Source organism: Planococcus citri, chromosome 4 (assembly GCF_950023065.1).
Source record: "Planococcus citri chromosome 4, ihPlaCitr1.1, whole genome shotgun sequence".
Lineage (NCBI taxonomy): Eukaryota > Metazoa > Arthropoda > Insecta > Hemiptera > Pseudococcidae > Planococcus > Planococcus citri.
The window spans coordinates 36,986,368-37,007,152 of NC_088680.1; the positions used below are offsets into that span (position 1 = coordinate 36,986,368).

The window sequence follows — 20,785 nt, forward strand, 5'->3', positions numbered from 1 at the left end:
GACTTTGGAAGGCTAGACAGGTAGGTCAGTAAACTAGCAAGTATACACAGACACACAGGTCAATGACCTTAAGAGGCTAGACAATCAGTCAGATGACCTTGGGAAGCTAAACAAGTAGGTATGTGACCTTGGGAAGCCATATCGATGGGTCAACGACTTCATGAGAGCAGACAGGCAGATAGACAACCTTGGGAAGCTATGCCAGACATATGAATCAATGACCTCAAGATGTCACACAGGCAGATAGACAACCTCGAGAAGCTAGTCAGGTAGGTTAGTGACCTCGAGAGGCCAGATAGACATACAGATGACCTTGAGAGGGGAAAGAGACAGGTTGATGACCTTGAGAGGTCAGACAGATGAGCCAATAACCTACAGTTTTTGTGACCAAAGATCTAATTTAATTCTCATCTCGTGTTGATTTTACCACGGAAAGGTCCAAATTCCAAAATGTTCAACTTCACTTAAACGTACCAAATGTGGGAAATTTCTGATTATGGTTTCTGGTATTCTTTTTTGAGGGAAACAAAATAAATTCTTTCGCAAAATATTTGTAGATCATCTTTAAAGCTAAAGTACATTGTATAAAGAATAGATCATGATTTTTTTTTTCTTTTACGAAATCCTCAAAATAATTAAATTTTCAACTTCTGTTGAATTTGAAGGTAAGTTATGGTGTAGCTTTCACAGATCAAAAAATGCTATTTATTGCTGAAATTGTTCATCTTTTTTAAAAGTTCAGAGACCCTTGCCCCTTCAATTTCCAAATCAACTGCGGTTCAGAAAAATTAACTCACACCAAGTGGATAAATAAGTGCATGTTGAGAACTCCCTGACAAATTCTTACTCAATGAAGACACTTTCATTGATGTGAGTAAAAGAATAAATTTAAACTGACAATCATACACCCAGAGTTTCCGCGAAAGAAGGATGTTGACAATGACAACATGGCTCATGCTGGGAATTTTGCCAAAATTGCGCCATTATTTAACCAACATGGCTGGAAGACCTTGAACATTTTGCCTAAACACGAATTCGTACTTGAAAATGCCAATATATGGCACAGGTAAGCATTTCTTAAACATTGCTCAAATTTTTTGCCAACATTGCCCAGACAATCATTGTTAACCTTTTGCCCACACTTCTGCCTTTTTACCATGGCATTCGGTGAGATGATACAAATAAAAACGAAAATGCTCAAAATTACACACGTTTACTTTTTAAAAATGCGAATAGCACTGTAACAAACAGCAAAAATTTTATAAGCGAAAATATCAAACCGTGCACATTAAACCGATACATACTCTTAATACACACTTAAAAATTTAATGAGAACAAAGATTCGTAACACGTAACTAATATTAAACACAGCATCGGCAGCCATTTACATATTATTCTAGTCAATTAGCACAATATTCGTCACACATTTATAGTAACTTACGTATGCAATGCACCTCCATACGTAGAGACGTACCTATACATTACATACGACGAGTCGAAAAGTACCTAACCTACCCAACCAAATTACTTATAGTACACGTAGGTAGATAGTTAGGTACTCTGTGGTGTACTTACTTACGCACGTAAACCGTGTAAAAATAATTACTCTATTTCGCTGCCAAATGCTCGCATAATGAAAGAACAAATTAGTGACCATTCAATGGTAACACTATCGAGTACAAAAATATACACAACTCGTGTAACTTATCCTCTTCTTTTCATTCTCACCGACCACACTAATCATTCCCTTACGTATACAAACTAAAATGTAGGTACTACACATTGACATGGAGAAAAATATTCTAATATAACAATTTTTTTTTCATTTGTACAAATAATACACACAATAACACGTATAATGTATCCTAAGCCGATTCCATACGAGCAATTACATACATACATATTTGATACTATATAGTAATCTCAAGAAAGACTCGAACGGAAGTTTTTAACTCGGTGTTTATAAGAAGGAGGATGGTTTATTGGCTATCTTTTGGCAACCTATCAAAGGGTTTAAATACCCGGAGAATTTTACTATGTAAAGAACTATTTGACCTAAATTATGGTAGACTTTTAATGCGGCCAAATTCTACGGGGTAAGATTTTTCCTCGTTAAATTTACAGATACCTACTCATTGTATAGGCAACTGCTTGAAGCTGAATTTTGATTCTTAGTATATTTTTGATTGCGAGAAAAAGTATGAAAAAGGAGAAGACCAGTGAAGGCGGTGTAAATGTGTAATATTCATTTTCCATTTTCCTCCGCATCGATTCCAAAATATCTAATATTTAAGAAAAGCTATACAGAGAGAGCAGGGAGAGCAAGTCGAGGTAAATTTGAGCCTCGGTATCTCGCGATGTGAAATTTTACTATTTAATACACGTAAATGGTAACAAAGTTTACCAGGTGAAAACGCTTTAATGAGTTTAATTTAATAAATATTTCACGTTAACTCGAGTTAAAATGACACTGACGTCAAAGAGACCGAGAGACGTTGACGATGCGTAAAATATGTACTTTCATTATCGCGACACATGTTCTCTTATTATGAATGTGCATATACTTTTTCTTGCGTAATTTTCGTGTTAGTAAGTAAATGTGTAATTGTATATATTTGGACTTGAGAGGAATTTATAAACAAACACGAGTCGTGTAACAGTCGTTTAATTCGAATAAGTAACAATTATCTCGGAGACGAAACGTCGAAATGAGTAAGAGTTTGAGATGGAATATCGAATCGAGAGTACAAATTTTTCCGCAATAAATTTTGGCGATTTAATGACTTCTCACATGAATTAAGTAGGTACCTATGTACATAATATGAAAATAAAAGTAATCGTTTGAAAAAAGAAAATAGTATTTTTTTTTGCAAGAATTCGCACATTCGAAAATTATGTTTAATGAAATTGAACGAAATAGACCATTTATTTCGGAAAAAATTGACCAAAAGTGACTGAGAAATTTTTGAACAATAAGTACCTATACCTAATAACGTGAGAAAAATTGGTAAATCAACAATTCGTTTAAAGAAAGTATCTTTTCCATAAAAAATGAACGAAACATTCGCGACCGACTTGTTCATAGCTCGAAATTTGAAATTTTTTAAAAATGAATCATTCGCGAACGAATTTTCCAATTTTTAAAAATAATCATAGATTCAGGAAAAACGGAATATTGGAACATATCTGAAAGCAAATCGTTTGCAAAAGATTCGTTCGCCCAATTCTATTAGACCAAATTTGATTCTTTAGAAAAATCGTTCGCGAACAAAACCCAGATTTATTTGATGAATTAATTAATTCGAAGTATGAGCAATAAACAAGTCGGTCGCGAATGATTCGTTTATATTTTTAATGAAAAAGAGTAAGACACATTCCTAGACGAATTGAAGGCGGACGATGATTTTTTATTTTTTAAAATGAATTCGTGATTTGAATTGAATAAGTCGTTCGCGAATGATTTGTTCACTTATACATACCTAACTGATTCATTTTCAACTAGAATCGTTCACGAACGATTAAGTATAATTTTTTTCAAAAACTAATTTTACATTGGAATTTTGCATAAAGCACAAGTCGTTTGGCAAATGATTCGTTCATTTTTTTATGAGAAAGATTCATTTATCAGACAAATTGTTAGTGAACGATGAATTTTAAATTTTTAGAATCAATTTGTAATTTGAATGGAATAATTCGTTCGCGAATAATTCATTCATTTTTTATGAGGGAAAAACTGATTTAAAAAAAAATGATTCTGATTTTTGAGCAAAGTTGTTCGCGAATGATTCGTTCATTCATCTGAAACGATTCGTTTTTTTAAACAAACAGTTCACGATCAAAAATTATTTTTTATTCAAAGAATTCTGATTTTTTTTAAAATCAATATTTTAAATTCCAATGTTGGACAAGTCGTTCGCGAACGATTCGTTCATTTGCACAAAACTGAATTCATTTTTCAAAAGGATCGTTTGCGACCAAAATATAATCCATTTTGATAAACCATTTATTTCTGATAATTAATTTTGAAATTTGAATTGAATAAGTTGTTCGTGAATGATTTGTTCATTTGTATACAAAACTGATTCATTGGCGAACAAAATTTAATTCCCAAGTATCCATTTAATGAGTTTTCATTACAAAGAACTGATTTGAATGTTGAAGAATTCGTTCATGAGCGATTCGTTCTTTTTTATGAATTTGATTCACTTCTTGAACGACTCGTTCGCGAACTAAATTTAACCTATTATGATTAGTGCATTTTTTTTAAATCTGAAATTTGAATTGAACAAATTGTTTGCGAATGATTCGTTCATTTATGTAAAAGTGATTCATTTATGAGACGAATTATTCGCAAAGAAAATCTAATTCACAGAGATAAGAGATTAAATCAATTTTTATTTTATAGAATTGATTTGAATTTTGAATGTTGAACAAGTCGTTCGCGAGCGATTCGCTCTTTTCCAAGAATTTGACTCACTTCTTAAACAAATGATTCACGAAAAAAAAGAAATTTTCAATCGACAAATTTTGATTTTTTTGAACCAATTTGAATTCGTTCGTGAACGATCCGTTCATTCAAACAGAATTAAATTATTATTCAGAAGAATCGTTCAAGAACAAAATTCAACCTTTTTTGATGAATTTCAATTTTTTAGAATCAATCTGAAATTACAAATGTCAAATTTGAATTAAACGAGTCGTTCGCGAATGATTCGCTCATTTATACGTAACAAATTTATTTTTTCAGAAGAATTGTTCGTGAACCAAATATTGAGAACTTAAAACCTATTTTGAAAATTTTTAAATTTTAATTTGATCTGAAATTCGAATTGAACAAGTCGTTCGTTCGCGAATGATTTGTTCATTTTTATACAGAACTAATTCACTTTTTTTTAGAAAAAACGTGCGTGACTAAATTCAGATAATTCATACCTTGATAAACTGTCCTTTTTTCTTGTTCAAAATGATTCGAATATTGAACAAGTCGTTCGCGAATGATTCGTTCATTTTTTATAAAACTGATCCATATTGGATAAAAATCGTTCGCGAGTAAAATTTAATTTATATCGCTTCAAAAATTATCATTTATAGAAATTTGAATGTCAATTGTCAACAAGTCGTTCGCGAACGATTCAATTCTTAGATAATCTTTATTTGTAAAATGGTTCACAATCGCAAACGATTCGTTCATTTACACAAAACTGGAGAATTATCATTTTTGACGACTCAGTTGAATGATTTGAAATTTGAATAAGTGAAACAGGTCGTTCGCAAATGAGTCGGTTCGTATTGAACAATCAAACTGATTCGAAATAAACCTCCTGTTACGAACGAGTTTGAAAGTTCCAAAAATTGAAGTAGTTCACGAATAATAATTCGTCTTGCGTTAGATGGATTCGTTCGAGAACATTGATCAAATTCATTAATAGTCACTTGAAATCAAAAATTAAAAAACATAAAAATCTGTCGGAATTGTTGCATTTTTAAATTTCTAACTTTGGAATGAAACTTTCGAAGCATTCTAACTGAGCTACCAAACCCGTATCTTCAATTTTAGATCCAATTTTCCGAAAAATTTTGCAAACAGTTCAAAAGTTTGGGCACACCTGGGATTTTGATGTATCAAAATCTTATTTTATTATAATCTTATCTAACTTTAACCGCCTATCTACACATTCGATAAAAAAAGAATCATTTAAAACCACAAATCGAAACATTTCCCAGCTAAACCATCTCTACAAAGAAAAAAAAACAACTCAAAACACCATAAACCATCTTCCAACACCTCGTTATCTGCTTCGCTGCTTTCTAAAGCAAAAAATAAAATAAAACAAAAAAAAACAACTCAACCTAAAAACCCAAATCTACTACCAACGCACAAATAAATTGAATTTTCAAAACGAATCAACACGTATCTCAAAAAAAAAAAAGGTAGGTAAAAAAGAAAACCCCTTTCTTAAACGATGCATTTTCAAACATCTATCTTATTCCTCCTCCTCCTTCTCTTTTTACTCGTACAAAGCGAGCCCTTAGGTAATAGCTAGGTAAACGTATCTCGGGCTAAAATTTCTCCTACGTTGTACGAGGTTTTTGTTTTCGAATGAATAAATAATCGTCTAATTTAATTCGCGACAACGTAGCACAATCTACCTTTTTAACACGCTTTTATAGACTTGATAATTTCTACGCATCACGAAAATCACGCTTCAAGGTCACCAGCGTAAAGGTCAAAGTGAAACCGAAATTTTCTCATTTTGAAAATGCATCGTTTATTCCTCCGGTCGCCCGAGAAAAAAAAAAGAACCGCGCCTAGCGCCACATAAAAAATAATAATAATAACATTAAACGTTCGTACATTTATAGTAATTTATCACAGATGAACGAGGACTATGTAAAAATTTCCTTATCCTTTAAACACACAGAGAGAATCAAGGGTTTCCTAGCCCGATTTTTTTTTTTTCATCTTTTCAAGACTTTTTAACGCGTCGTTCGTTTTCTTATTTACTCGTTGAAAGTTTTCTATATAGTTTTTTCAATACGTAAAAAAATAAAATAAAAAATAACAAAATTGACAAAAATAATGAATGTTATCGTTGCTAAAAAAAACCGGCCAAACAAAAACAAAAAATTAATGTAACCAAACCGGGTGCGTTAAATCGTATGCATTTAAATTAACACTAAAAAAAAAAAATCAATACCTAGATATAGACTCGTACAATATCGCTAATTTTGATAAAATTTGAAATCAAATTTCATTTTGTTTGCATCGTAGTATATAAATTTTTCTTACGAAATAATTTCGTATTTTTCTCCAATTTTTTTTTTTTCGATACAAATATACGTACATACGTAATTAAAAAAGAGATCATAGGTAATAATAATACGAATAAGAATAATACGCGTATCTAAATTCTACAAACCATTACGAAGACTACGTAAAAGGAATAGGGACAGGGAAAGGTATTGGGGGGTATAGAGATAAATGTACGCTATTTTGAATCTAGATAAAATACAATAGAAGCCTTCCTAATACTAGAAATCGTTATCACATATAATCAAATATACACAAATAGACCATTATTAAAACAAAAAATAGTACACATTGTTTTTAACCTAAATGAAAATTTTTTTCAACTTAATAATATTCACATATTCTCACGTGTGTGTTTTCAAGGGCAAAATGGGGCAAAGTACTGGCTGCATGAGAGGCGGCTCACACAATAACGAAGGGATCAAATGCGTGATAATAGAGACAAAAAACGATACCTAAATAATTTTAAATTGGCAGTTGCTCGTGTGCTTCGATTTTGGTCACATAACTGACTTACGTACGCTTCAACACACGTAAAAAAAAATCAAAATGAAAAAAAAACAAACCGAGAGAATACGACAACGACGACTATACGTAACCGAATCGATAACCTGTACCTTGCCTCGTCTTTTGAGCTCGTTACCCTGCCTGTAATAGGTATCGTCCCGACTACCGACCGACGCCATCTTATTTTCTCCAACGTTTATCTATCCCTTGTATAGGTGAAATTTTTCTCGATACGTTGAAAAAACAAAAAGAAATAAAAATTTAATTTTAATACCCTCTTACCTCACTCCCTTAACCCTCCTGGTCCATCAAATTCGACGTTAAATACTCTGTTGCGTGATACGATTTAGTCTACCTAGTTTAACTTATAATAAAACGTGTCGAAAATTACGAGTACGACGAGGTGCCAAGCAGAAGAGAAAAGATTGCGCTTTTTTTTCTTCTTCTCCGGTTACTGATATTCTAGGAGGTGAAAATTGCGCGCCAATGAGTGTTTTTCTCGTTCATTTTCACGAGTCTCGCGTTCGTCGCGAGCGAGGTAGACGAAATTTTCACAAACACGAGGATGCTGACGACGAGCGACGTTTCGTGCATGAGAAGAGCTGGGCCAGCATTGAGGGCTGAGGCTGGGGCTGGGATTTCGCGAGACGAAGGTAACCGTGACCTGAGATAGGAAGTCAAGGGGACAGGTATAAATTTTCAACTACCACGTGAAGTTACCCTGAGTTTTCTCTTTTTCTCGACGATTCGGTGGGCGGAGAAAAATACAAAGGGAGAGGAGAATTTCACCGCGAAATTTTTCATCCCAAATACGACGACGACGTTCTCTTTTTGCTAACAACGAAATACTTAAAAAGGTATAAGGACACCTTACCTTACCTACCTATCTACCTATAGTCGACGAGATGGAAAAATATACGTACACGTCAAAGTCTCCCCTCTCTGCACAGCTTTAGGTTGGCTTTTATTTTCATCGAGCTTTTAATTCAGCGTACAAAGTAGGCATAGTAAAATTTAAGTCTTTTGAAAACGATATGATATTGCAAAGGCTGAGTCTCGTTCAAGTTGTAGGTTTTTTTTTACGTCATTTAGCGTCGAATTTTTACGAAACGAAATGCGTATTATCGAAATTCTCATACTCGTATTTGTATTTCGACGAGTTGCTCTTTTTAGGTTTTTTCGATTTCCATTTTCTACTTTGAGTAGATTTTTTTTTGCCCACTGTTCATAAAAATAAACGAAAAATATGTAGGTAAACGAAGAGCTATTTAATGCTTGCCTTTTTTTAAAAAACAGAATTGACCTATATTCGTTCTTGACCATACTCGATTTTGTTGGTAAAAATTCCGTGAAAATGGAGGTGTTGAAACAAACTGTTGAGCAACATTTTTAGGTCACAATACGAGCCATATTTTTTTAGAATTTTTGCAAGGTATTCTGCGAGTTATTTCCCCTCCCCCTCCCTTCTCATTTACCTCAAAAATGAGAAAATTATTCTGATTTTATAATTCAAAAAAGAGCTGTGAAGTTCACTTCTACAGAAAAAACTGATAAATTTTCACTTAATTCCAAAACTGGATTCATTGGACTTTTTTCAAAAACATTTTTTCCTCACTTTCAACATTAGATTGATGAAAAATTCACATTTTTTCAAATTAAACAAGTACAGAGGATTCGTTTTTTCAAAATGAAAGAAAGTCTGGCATTTATAAATTGCTGAGAGTAATTTTGAAAAAATGTCATAAAAGCTCGAGGTACTCAAGTCGATACTTTAGACCCTTCCAAAAGCTTAAAATTGCTCAAAATAATTTTTTTTTTCAAAATTAAATAAGTCAGGATGTGCAACAAAATTCTTAAATCAAAACGCAAGATTTTTGGAAATATTTTCCAAAATTTCTGCAAACTTTAAGCATACTGCTTCTCAAATTTTTTAGTTATTATAATATGCAGACATATTTTTCAACCAAATACAGGGTTTTTAAAATATTTTTTGATTTTCAGCACCACTGGACCTGTAAGATCTATCAGATACCTCAAAATGAATTTATGGGGTTCATTATAATCAAAAAATGTATCTCATGTTCACTCCAAAAAAAAGAGGAAAAGTGAAAAAAGAATGATGAAAATTCTATTGGATTTTGAACCGATTTTTTTTGTCAATTTTGAGAGTTTGAAATCTTGAAACTTGGATTTTTTCAAGAGGAGGGGGAGAAAGGGTGAGAAAAGATGATCATAACTGAATGAGCTCAAACATTTGTCTCGACTTTTAGGAATCATTTGACATACATTTTCATGATTCAAGATTCAACACTGATTTGGTTTGATTTGATTTGATTTCAGTCAGTCATTTATTTACAAAAATATCCAATTTCGAATCAATAAAAATTGAAAAATATCAATATTTGTATTTTTGGGGGTATTTCCAATATTAAAAAAAAAATTCTCTTCTCGAAAAAGTTGGTCAGAAATGTAAAAAATGGCTATCGAAATCACAAAAAGGTGAACCATCGTTTTGGTTTCTTGTTTTTAAAAAAAAATTGAAAATGTTCATCAATTCAATCATTTGATTCATTTTGCGAAGAGGTTAGCTTGAAATTTGTCGATCTCTTGTTTTCATTTTTCAACAGTTTTAATCCCTGCAAGAATTCATTACATTCCAAAAAAAAAAAAAGTCAAAAATCCATTCAACCATCTTATCAGCAAAATATTAAAGCGAGCAAAGAAATAAAACAACAATTATTTAGGTCAAAAAACACAAACAAGCCACAAAAGTGTCACTGAAAACGGAGAGAATGAAATACTACTTCAGGTTATGAAAGTTTCAAATTTCATTGTTTTTATTTTTAGGATTACATTACCCGGAAAAAAATATTATTGAAAAAAAAACACGATGAGTTTATGAAAGAAGAGAAGAATCTCAGACCGATTGAAGATATGAATTATGATTTTGAACCTTGATCGCTGATTATTATTCGAAAACAAAGCTAAGAAGAAGAGGGAGACCTCATATTTTCTGGTTCACAAGGGAAAAAAATGAAGAGAAAAACAAAAAACTAATTTTGAGAAGCGAAACTTTGGATAAAATGAGTAAATTTTCAAAAATCAGAACATTCCAACTGATTTAGAAAAAATTGATTACCAATTTAATTAATTTTTCCTCACAAGAAGATGCATATTTCCTCTTCTGCAATTATGAGGGGGCAGGAGAGACTCTTTTCAATATTTGTAAACGTAATTCCCAATTTAAGAAAAATTTTCGAAGGGATTTTTTTAAAAATTAAAAAAAATGGAATTTGTTTTAAAAAACTTTAATCTGTCATTTCGAATTTAAAAATGAAAAATTTCAAATCGCAATTTATATTTTGGAATTTTTTCTATTCAATTATAAATTTTTTGAAGTTATTGACTCGTTTTCCCCTCAAAAAATACAGATAAAATTTCAAGTACCTACTGAAAACGAACTCTCGCGTAAAAAAATTCACTTTTACAATTTCTTCTGCACACATCTCCAACTCTTTTGGAAAAATTCACTAGGGAAAAAATCCTCATCATTTTCCAACCAAAGCTTGTTTACATGAGTCAAATGTCAAACACTTATCCTTCTTAAGGGAGTAAATATTTCAAAACGTAGCGCAATTCCCATCACTTTTACTTTTTTCATCGCCTTCATCCCTCCTATTTTCATTCACGTGTCTTTGACGATTTTTTTCGAAGGTGATTACCTAAAGAAGGTTTGTTTTAGCACGATGTGAAAAGGTCGCAAGGTCGGTAACTTGTGGTGAAAAAAAACGAACCGAAGACGAGAGGTAGGTACAGGTACATTTCAGCAAAAAAGGCGTAGGTTCGGTATACAAGTACGAGAAAAAAAATTCTTCCCTCTGTATTCGTCCCTCTCGTATTTTTCTAGACCGCAATATTGCAAGTAATCAAAACCGGCTGGTCGGATCACGTTGACAGGTAATTTTTCAACAATAATATTTTTCAAAAGGTGTCTCGCAGTTTCGACATGAGGTGAAAATATCCCCGCGTTTTTGAAAATATTCGGTCACGGACGTCGTCGTATCGTTTAATGAATTTTTCCCAATATACACGAAAGAAAAAGTAGAACGAAAAATACGTAGAATTATCAAGAAAAATAATACACCCGAATAATACGTTAGGTAATAAAATGACCGTACATTTCATCACGAATAAATGCGTACGTTGAATTTTAAAAATTACATTAACACGACGACGAAAAACGAACAATATAACAAATTTTTCTATCTACGACGAAAGAAAGAAAAAGAAAAAATACAATCATAAAACGCACGAGAAAAAACACACATATAGGTACACATATCATATACGTTAAATTTAAAAATGGCAGTATTTCGACGACATAACTACAATAAAAATATATTATCTTGACTCGTTCGTAAAAAAAAAAAAATTGTAATAAGAATAATAATAATAACACGCGGCGTATTTATATCAACTTATACGAATGAAATCAAAATTCGATTGAATGAAAGTGTATGTAAAAGCGAAATTGGAGCGGAAAAGGGGCAAAGAGGGATGTGAATTCGTGAGTATAAATTTATTCGAAACCTTCATCGAACGATCGAGTCGATTTAGGTAGGAACTATAATTTCGTGGTCGTGGTCGGGGGAGGTAGGGAGGTCGATAAACGGGTGTCAAAAATCATCGCAACGACGAATATAAAAATCACAATATAAAAAATTCACAGTATTTTTTCATCTCCGAGGGGGATCGTTTCCTCATCGTTATCGCTGTGTCAGCCTAAAAAATACAATAATGAAAATAAAAACGTTTAAAAAATACACACTAAATTAAAAAGCTAATACGAACACAATTTTTTTCTTTTCTTTTTTCAGTACGTAATATTTTTGTGATTTTTTTTTAATACCAAAAAAAAACAATATTTACAAAGAGAAAAAAAAGCGCCGGGCAAAAAACACAGAAAGTGTGAAGAATTGTCACTCGTATTGGCTTGTGAGGGAAAGGCGAGGGGAGGGGGAGTGGGAGGAGGAGGAGAGCTTGGGCAAGGGTAATCGAGATCACAAAGTGCATTACAAATTATTACTTCAAAGCAGCGTGTAAACATGGATCCGTTTCGTAGGCAGGTAATTTTTTAAGCCCAGCCAGACATCGTCTGAAATGCTTAAAGCGACAGGGGACTGAGAAAGGGGAGGGGGAAAATAAATGGCAGTACGAAAAAAAAAACAAAGTATAGTGACTAGATGTATAACGTGAGCTAGCTTCGAAAAGCATTGAAAGAGAGAGAGAGAAAGAAAGGCAGGTTCGTAAATAAATGCTTGCGTTATAATCGTAATAATAATGAAAATTTTCAACATGGGGAGAAGGGGCGAGCGCGGGGGCAGATCGACGGAGATGCAAAAATCGTACAAAATTATAATATTACAAAAAAGAAAAAAAAACGAAATGGTAATTAAAAATTGGTAATACTGAGACGCGCAGCTGGCGGTACACGACGACGAGGACGATACGATAAAAAAGGGATGGCGATGAGGCGCAGCAGTTTGGTCATCTAAAAAAAAAAAACACCTCCTTTCGTTCGTCTACATAATGGACGAAATTTGCGGAAGTTTGCAGCATCGGTAGGTAGTCGCGTGATGCGAATGCGACGACGAAGGCTGCGACTCTGAATACGAAGAACAACTGCTGGTACGTGTAGAATGACTGCTGTGTCTTTCATGTAACGGAGGTCGAGGTAGGCGACGTCTCAGCCAAGGATGCCTCAGCGCTTCCGCGGGTTTCATACGTATCTCCGAGTTCCACTCCAGACATCCTCTGATGAAATCCAAAAACAGATGATCGTCGCAGTTTTTCAGCGCCGATTTCAGCTGACGAGAGCCGGGAGGTCCTCGAGGTTTGCCTCGACGCGACGTGCCTCCGGTCAAGGCGATCGTACCGTCCGGTAGAGTTACCGCTTCGCAGTAACGTGGGTATCCTTTGGAGCTAATGAAATGCTTAGAGCGTTTACCTGCATTTATGACGTTTTTCGGAGGCATTCCGAGTAATTCGACGATGCAGGCGAATTGGTCGTTTTCGTCTTCGCCAGGTAATAACGGAAATCCGGTATAGAGCTCGCATAGTATACATCCTAAACTCCACATATCGATAGCCATGTCGTATGCTAGACCCATTATTACTTCCGGTGCGCGGTAGAATCTCGATTGAATGTACGTATACAGGCATTCATCCTCGTAGCAACTCGATCCGAAATCGATTACCTGTGGAAATATCGAAACAAAGGTGTAATTAGGCGAGTATGCCTTTACGATAATCTTTATAATTGAACTACAAGCACAACTCGAGATACATACCTTTATACTACTTCGACCGTGTTGCTTAAGTAGAATATTCTCCGGTTTTAGATCACAATGAATTATTTTATTGGCGTATAAACCGTCTAAACATTGCAGCAACGAATGACAAAATTTTCTAACTAATTGTAAACTGAAACCTTGGAATTTATTTTTCTTGATCAATTCGTACAGATTAATTGACAAGAGTTCGAAAGTTATACACATATGTTTTCTGAACGTGAAGTGATCGTACATGTGGATGACATTCATCGTATTATCTTTATCCTTTTTACGTAGCACTTCTAGTATTCTAACTTCTTCGGTCGCTTGCCTATGGAATCGTTTCTCATTTCGGACCATTTTTAAGGCTACGTGTTCGGAATTTTTATGATCATACGCTTTGATAACTTGTCCAAAGCTACCTTTGCCTATAACTTTGATCACTTCGTATCTGTAAGCTATATGATCGTGAGGAACGTGAATATAAGTACCTTGGTCGCTATCGAAATTACAATTATTTGAGCCCAGCATAGGTTTACGTTTCTTGGCATCAGCGCCGATAAAATATACCTCCGGGTATGAAAATATTTCAGTTAATTCGTATTTCGTTAGCTTATCACCGTACAGTTTGACTATATGATCTGGTGTAGCTGGCACAGGTTTGATACAAGTTTCGATTAAACTCATCGTACTTTCGTTGGAATCTTCTATCAACGGCAGTGTCTCACTTCTGATACGTCTATCGCTGGAACAACTAGAATCCGAGAAATTTATGTTGTGGGCTTCATATACGTCGTCCGCGCTCTGAGTATTACGAAGTAAAGGAAGATGACCCGAGCCTGAGTCACCTGAATCGCGAGATGATAGATAGTATCTGCTGGAGGATGATGAAGCAGAGGCGCTGGAACTAGAGTTCATCAATCCTCGAGCTAATGGCATTTTATCGGTAACGCGTTAGGATGCATTTGGTGGCATCTTAGTTCGTCTTGATTAGCATCACAATTTTCAATGTTAGGTCGCGATCGCGGAGACGAGATTTGGAAAAAAAGGTTAATCAGGTAAACATTACCTCAGCCTAGAGAATTTTGTACGGAAAATTGCCTTATCACGCGTATCGAAACGAAGCTTTACTACATTTTTTATGCTCGGATTTCACGAAATTCTTTTTTGTGCGCACTTCGACGATCTAATAGTGATTACACGGTTACAAAAGAGTCCGTCAACCCTTCACACACATGCATATTCACACGTAAAAGTACGATTTTTCGAAGCTTTTTCAGGACAACACAGCTGTGTGGCCTGAGAACCGTACCTACTTTTGTTTTGGTAGGTTGCCAAGTGCAAAAAAGTAGTTCCAGTAAAAAAATGTAGAGTGGAAACATGGCGGATGTCTTTGTACTGAATTGAGAAGTGTACAATTTTATGATTTTATAGAGAATAAAATGAATTCAAAATCATACGATCAACATAAAATGATTGTAGATGCTGGAAAAATAAATTATTTTATTCAAATTTAATTTTTGAAAGAGAGAAATGCAAGTTTTGAGATTTTAAAGTTTTATGACAAATGAACAGCAAATTGATCAAAAAACGAAGCAGTCGAAGAAATTCACCCTTGCATTTTTCTTTTCAAGCCTTGGAATTTACTTTGATAACGATTATTTTTAATTTTAATGAAAACAAAACACTTGAAAATTTAGTTGAATAATTTTATAAAAATATCAAATAATTATATCTCTTCTAGTCATTTTTAATGCTTTTATTTATATAATGTACAGCGAAGTAACCAGCTTTCAATGTATTGATCTCATTTAACTCTTTATCCTTCCAATAGATGTAACAATGCGTAAGTTGATTGAATTTTCTTAATCAAAATTATTCAATCTTTTAGTACTTTGCTTTAATCTTGAATTTGAATTGTTGCAGAAATTCCGAATTTGTATTCACGAAAATGGTTTCAAGTTCTGGTATTCATTGTAATGTTGTACGCCTTCATCAAGACGTGGTTTTTCGACCGTAAATTGAGCAAATATAATTCGAAATTTTCATCCTTTGAGCATTTCAAACTCTGGGCCAAATATCACAGTAAGATCACAATCGCTCGAATATAGAATTATTGGACAGAACATTAATGATATGATTTTAGGACTTCGACGAATAATCGATGTCGTGGAAATATTGCCGAATTGTGGCATTCCCTATACATGCCCAGAAAGTACTTTTCCCGTTCATATTTACACCGGAAAAAGAAACAACGACAATGCTAAATTATGCATTATGGGAAGATAGTGAGTTTCATTGATGAGATTTCTCTAAATTTTATGTGACTGATTTTTCACTCGAGTACGTTTATGTTTCAGTTTAACTAATCATGCTGGTAACGGTGGACGTGGTTTGAATATAGCCTTGATTAATTCCAAACGACTTGAAGTAAAAGATTTCGTTACATTTGACGTGTACATTGACAATAGCATTGTAATGGATATGTGGCTGAATACTTCAGTTCGAGAGAGCGACGTATTGATTATATTCACTTTCGACGAAGCTTCTAGGATGCTGGCTGAATCATCGAAAAAATTATTCTATGATTACGGTAGAGTCAATTCTTCAGAATTTGTTTAAAGTTATGTGGATTTCTAATCTTGTTGAATTTTATAGGAAGTTCCAAAGTTCAAGATCTTCATTTCAGATCACAGTGGTACATGGTGACGCAAAAAGGTATCCAAGGATTCACTCCATTTGAAAAAGTTACCATGGCTCATAACGGAAATTGGGGCGATGTGATCGATGAACGTTTCTGTGTTCCATGACAAAGTACGAGAATTTTTAAAAAAATCGATTCAGATTTGTTATGAACTCTTTCTTGATTTAAAAAATATTTCCAGTAATTCCTGTGAAAGTTTCACCACCTATGATGGGCAACGCGAAGAGCACAGTCAAAGAGAAATTTTGCCTGAAGCACCAAGCTATGAAACAGAGCTTTTTTTGCAACGGTAAATTTTTTCATCGCCTTTGGCTTTAATAGTTTTCACGGGTTCAAATTTTTACATACCGAATCAATATTACAGGTATGAAGAAATACGACGACATTTCACCAGCTCCGTTGGCAGATAGGAATTTATTTGGCAATATCGCGTATTCGGTACCGATTGCGGTGATAATGACTGAATCAGATCATGTGCAAGATTTAGATTCGTTTACCATGACATTAGAATCACTGATACGTCAGCCTGGCATCGACACCAGTAATGTTTATGTGTTTTATAACAGCTCATCTGTAATGGTACCTGCGATCGTGGATATTTTCAAGTTTAATTCGCAACCTTTGAATATTCCTGATGATAAAAACACTAGCAAATGTTTGTATATTTGATTCTTAAATGGGGGAAAAAATTGTAAGTGAGTCCACTACGATTTTACGTGTGTTTTTACAGGTATCAGTGATAGCAGAGTTATAGAAATTGCTATCAAAACTTTAGGCAGAAGAGAAAGATATGTGATTGTATTAAATAGTGGATTGATCCTTTCGCCAGATTTTTTGTATTTTATGAGCCAGCTTGTAACTATTGTTGACATAGATCAGTCACTGATTGGTATTTCAGCTTGGAATGTGAACGGTAATGCTATTTAAAATGTAATTACCTCATGTATTATGAAAAAATTGACCATTTGATCTATGCAGGCTACAAAACTGTTTCGAGTAATGTGAAATTGATCTATAGAGTTCAAGATTACCCTAGCTACGGATTTTTAATTAGATCGGATATTTGCTCGAAGCATTGTAAAATAAACTTGGGACATTCTTGCATCAACATGTCCGTATAATTCAACATTATTATTTCATCTCCCATTATCAGACGACTTGAAAAATTTATTCCTGAATTAATTTTTTAGATCTACGTACGAATGGCTGAATAATAGAGATTCTAATCAAGATGTACATATTTTAATTCCGGACGTATCTCGAATCCTGTGGCGACCATATCCTGAACTAGTGGCGAGGACGAGAAATGACTATACTAGGAATTTAATCACCACCGAAAGGATGACGAATACGTTAGTTCATTTTTCTTGGGATCTTTTTCGTTCAAAATTATTCTTATTTAGTAATTCTATTTTGCTTCCTCCTCAACAGAGACGCTACTGTGAAATTACAAGAACCTCACGTGCTTGTAAATAATTCCTATTTCTTACATATATCAGAGCTTCTTAAGAATAGCATTGTGATTCAATTTTCTCCCGATGAAATAAAAAGTTGTCAAACTGGAGACTCGTTTCCGATGAAATTGATTAGTAAATTCACAAAGTGAGTGAAATGCGATAGTTGCTGCGCAACACTTTTTTGAATCATTTCAATACCTATAACATTGATAATTTACTCAAATTTCATTGCAGTAAAACATTCTCCATTTTGTACGATGAAATCGACGACCGACTCGAAGCAACCTTGAAAAGTATAGCGAATTGTTTTGGAATTTACTCGCACGCAAACTATTTACTAGGAGGATCATATTATGGAGTATTCAGGTATTGAAAATCTTCAAAAAAAATTTTGTCTGGGGTTTGGCCGGAATTATTTTTTATTTCCTGAGTATTAATAATTGAAATAAATCGACCATTTTTTTTGTTTAGGTTGACAATGAATAACAACGACATATTGTTGGTCAAATCGTCTTCCCCTTTGTATAATTCAAAATCAATGGAAGTAAATTGAGTAGAGCGACCTACATTTTGCTTGTGTTCCTATATATAAAAAAAATATAAATATTAAAATAGATGTAATCGTGTAACCTTGTGTGTTGTTCTATGCAACTTGAATTCCTTTTTGCTACTTCTTTATATCAGTTATTTCAAATAAAAAAAACTTTGAGATACCTTGTTTTGTGTAATTCAATTGTGAACCATGATGCGCCTATAGTTCAATGAACTACGTTGATTGCCGGAGCGTGAAAAGTTCCACTATGCAAATTTTTTTCATACTTTATCACCACAGATAGCTACACACGTATAAAGAGAACAATGAACACTGTAGTTTCAAAATATATATTTTGCTTAAACATGAAAAATATTAAAATAAGAAAATCATTAATAAATTTATACTCATTAAGAAATAATGTAGTAAAACGTAGAAAAAAGTGAAAATATACAGCAACTATTTACTATTCCGTAATAAAAAAATCTCATACAGAATCCATCCTATCTGATGACTAGACCACCATTTCGCCAAGGATACACGCGGTTAACCGCGTAGAAAAATTCACTGATACGAAAAAATTCGTACATAAAAATCAACATTCTGTAATGGAATCGATTGCACATGTATGACTTCAGAGAGTTTATCTGAGATCCGAACAGTTTCAGCTGACGTAATATTTAATCGATTACACCACAGCCAGCTGTGCCATCTTGACATCTTTTTAAAAAAAATAGTATGCTGTCAAAATACATATATACCTAAGTTTGTCATATAAAGAGACGATTTTTAAAAATCTGGGTTTCTTTGAAGCATCCTTCATAACAGACGTGAGCTGCCAAACGAGTATCAAATCGAGATATTATTTTGAGATGAATTATTCATGTATGTAATTGAAAGTATTTTCGTTCATTGATGTTTACAAAACAATAAAGGCGAACGATTGTTGAAACAGATTTCTATAAACTGATTCAAATGGATACGTATTACAAAGGATGCTTCAATGGAACATATAATTTAAAGAAGAGATATTCGCACTCCACGTAATAAATATAAGCACATAGCTCTAACTACATTCAAAAAAATTTACCAGCTTAAAAGTACAATAATACTTAAATTCTACCATAATTGATGTTACAAGTGACGTCATTCAGGTGTAAAAAATCGTCGCACTGGTATTATAAATTACGAATTCCGGATGCAAAAAAATCGAGTGTATAAAATTAGCACACATCTATGTGTGTTTTTTGAATTTTCCATAAATGAGGATAGGCAGTTACTCGAATGACTACACTAATAAAAAAAAGTATCTTACGTTGTAGTAGTGTAATAATAAATTAAATCGCTTAAATGTACTCGTTAATTGATATTAGATATTTTATCGTTAATACCGCAACAATCGAATATCATTTTTGACACTATAGTGTGAGTAGATTTTTTTTTCGAAAACAGTCAATTCTAAAATGAAGATAGGGGGTTTGATTTGTTTAATGACTACCCTGAATATTATTTTAAATAGGTTTATAAAATAAAAGGTAGCGAAAATATAAAGGAAGAAATGATCACAGAAACAAGCAAAAAAAAATTCACAAAAACCGACTAATTCGTGTCATAAGACGTAAGTAGAGCAGCGTCAACTGGTTCCATGCAAGAAGGACAAGTGAAACTTCTCATTAACCAATCATCTATACAGAGTACATGGTAAACATGCATACAGGGCAGATAACGAACTTCTTCACCAATTTTAAATTCAATCATACAAATAACACATCTGTAATGAAGCAGAATTATCGATTAAGTTTTCCTAATTGGTAAAGGCTCAAGGAGATTTTATTTTGGATACACTTACTCTTTGTTTTTATTGATCGAGTCGTCGTAAGCTAAAATTGGAAGATGTTCCATTAGACCGATTCGGCGAGCTATTCTCACCTGTTCTTCTTCAGAAAGTTGATTCGCTGGTCGTCTGTCGTTCGGAGCAGGATAATATACAGGTACTCGATCCTGAATGAGAAAGTTTTAGTCATGAAGGCTAAAGAATCAAGTTGAATTACGTATTAAATTAATAATTACCCTGTAAGGTATTGGTTGTACTGCTTCATTGGTGTTTTCCTGTAATCCTTCGTTTCCCCTAAGCAATGATATGTCTTCGTTCGAAGTTCCTTTTAGGCAATTTCCCATTATCAGAAAATTCAATGTTATCACTCACCGATGAGATTATTCGTTGAGTCATATTAAAAAGTTCGAAATGAATACATTCTGTTATCATCTCAATCCTGGACGAACTAAATTCAATTCAGGATGCATTTTCTCACGAGATATTTTTTAATATCCAATTTAATCCTACTTTTACGTACTTCCACTTCGTAGTCGTAAATTTCTCAAGTCGTAAAACAAAAACATAACAAAACAAAAGAAATTTTGTTAACAGTACCTCAAGGACGT

At 33.5% G+C, this 20,785-nt stretch overlaps 3 protein-coding genes across 3 annotated transcripts; 1 reads left to right on the plus strand and 2 right to left on the minus strand.

The window, feature by feature from the left end:
* Window positions 1-1,197: 1,197 nt before the first annotated feature.
* Window positions 1,198-14,964, minus strand: LOC135845859 (dual specificity tyrosine-phosphorylation-regulated kinase 2-like). Its single transcript, XM_065364709.1, has 2 exons — window positions 13,669-14,964; window positions 1,198-13,575 (listed from the first exon to the last, which is right to left on the minus strand). Exons 1-2 carry the CDS (start codon window positions 14,587-14,589, stop codon window positions 12,901-12,903), a joined length of 1,596 nt encoding a protein of 531 aa, XP_065220781.1. The 5' UTR covers window positions 14,590-14,964; the 3' UTR covers window positions 1,198-12,900.
* Window positions 14,965-15,346: 382 nt separating this feature from the next.
* On the plus strand, window positions 15,347-19,062 carry LOC135843378 (protein O-linked-mannose beta-1,2-N-acetylglucosaminyltransferase 1-like). Its single transcript, XM_065361245.1, has 13 exons — window positions 15,347-15,496; window positions 15,577-15,735; window positions 15,797-15,938; window positions 16,011-16,243; window positions 16,309-16,458; window positions 16,536-16,643; window positions 16,719-17,009; window positions 17,085-17,267; window positions 17,333-17,465; window positions 17,545-17,706; window positions 17,786-17,956; window positions 18,046-18,177; window positions 18,283-19,062. The coding sequence occupies exons 1-13, from the start codon at window positions 15,493-15,495 to the stop codon at window positions 18,362-18,364; spliced, it is 1,950 nt and encodes a 649-aa protein (XP_065217317.1). The 5' UTR covers window positions 15,347-15,492; the 3' UTR covers window positions 18,365-19,062.
* Window positions 18,678-20,741, minus strand: Rnf11 (Ring finger protein 11). The gene is made up of 3 exons (XM_065364857.1): window positions 20,414-20,741; window positions 20,193-20,344; window positions 18,678-20,114 (listed from the first exon to the last, which is right to left on the minus strand). Exons 1-3 carry the CDS (start codon window positions 20,519-20,521, stop codon window positions 19,943-19,945), a joined length of 432 nt encoding a protein of 143 aa, XP_065220929.1. The 5' UTR covers window positions 20,522-20,741; the 3' UTR covers window positions 18,678-19,942.
* Window positions 20,742-20,785: the final 44 nt, after the last annotated feature.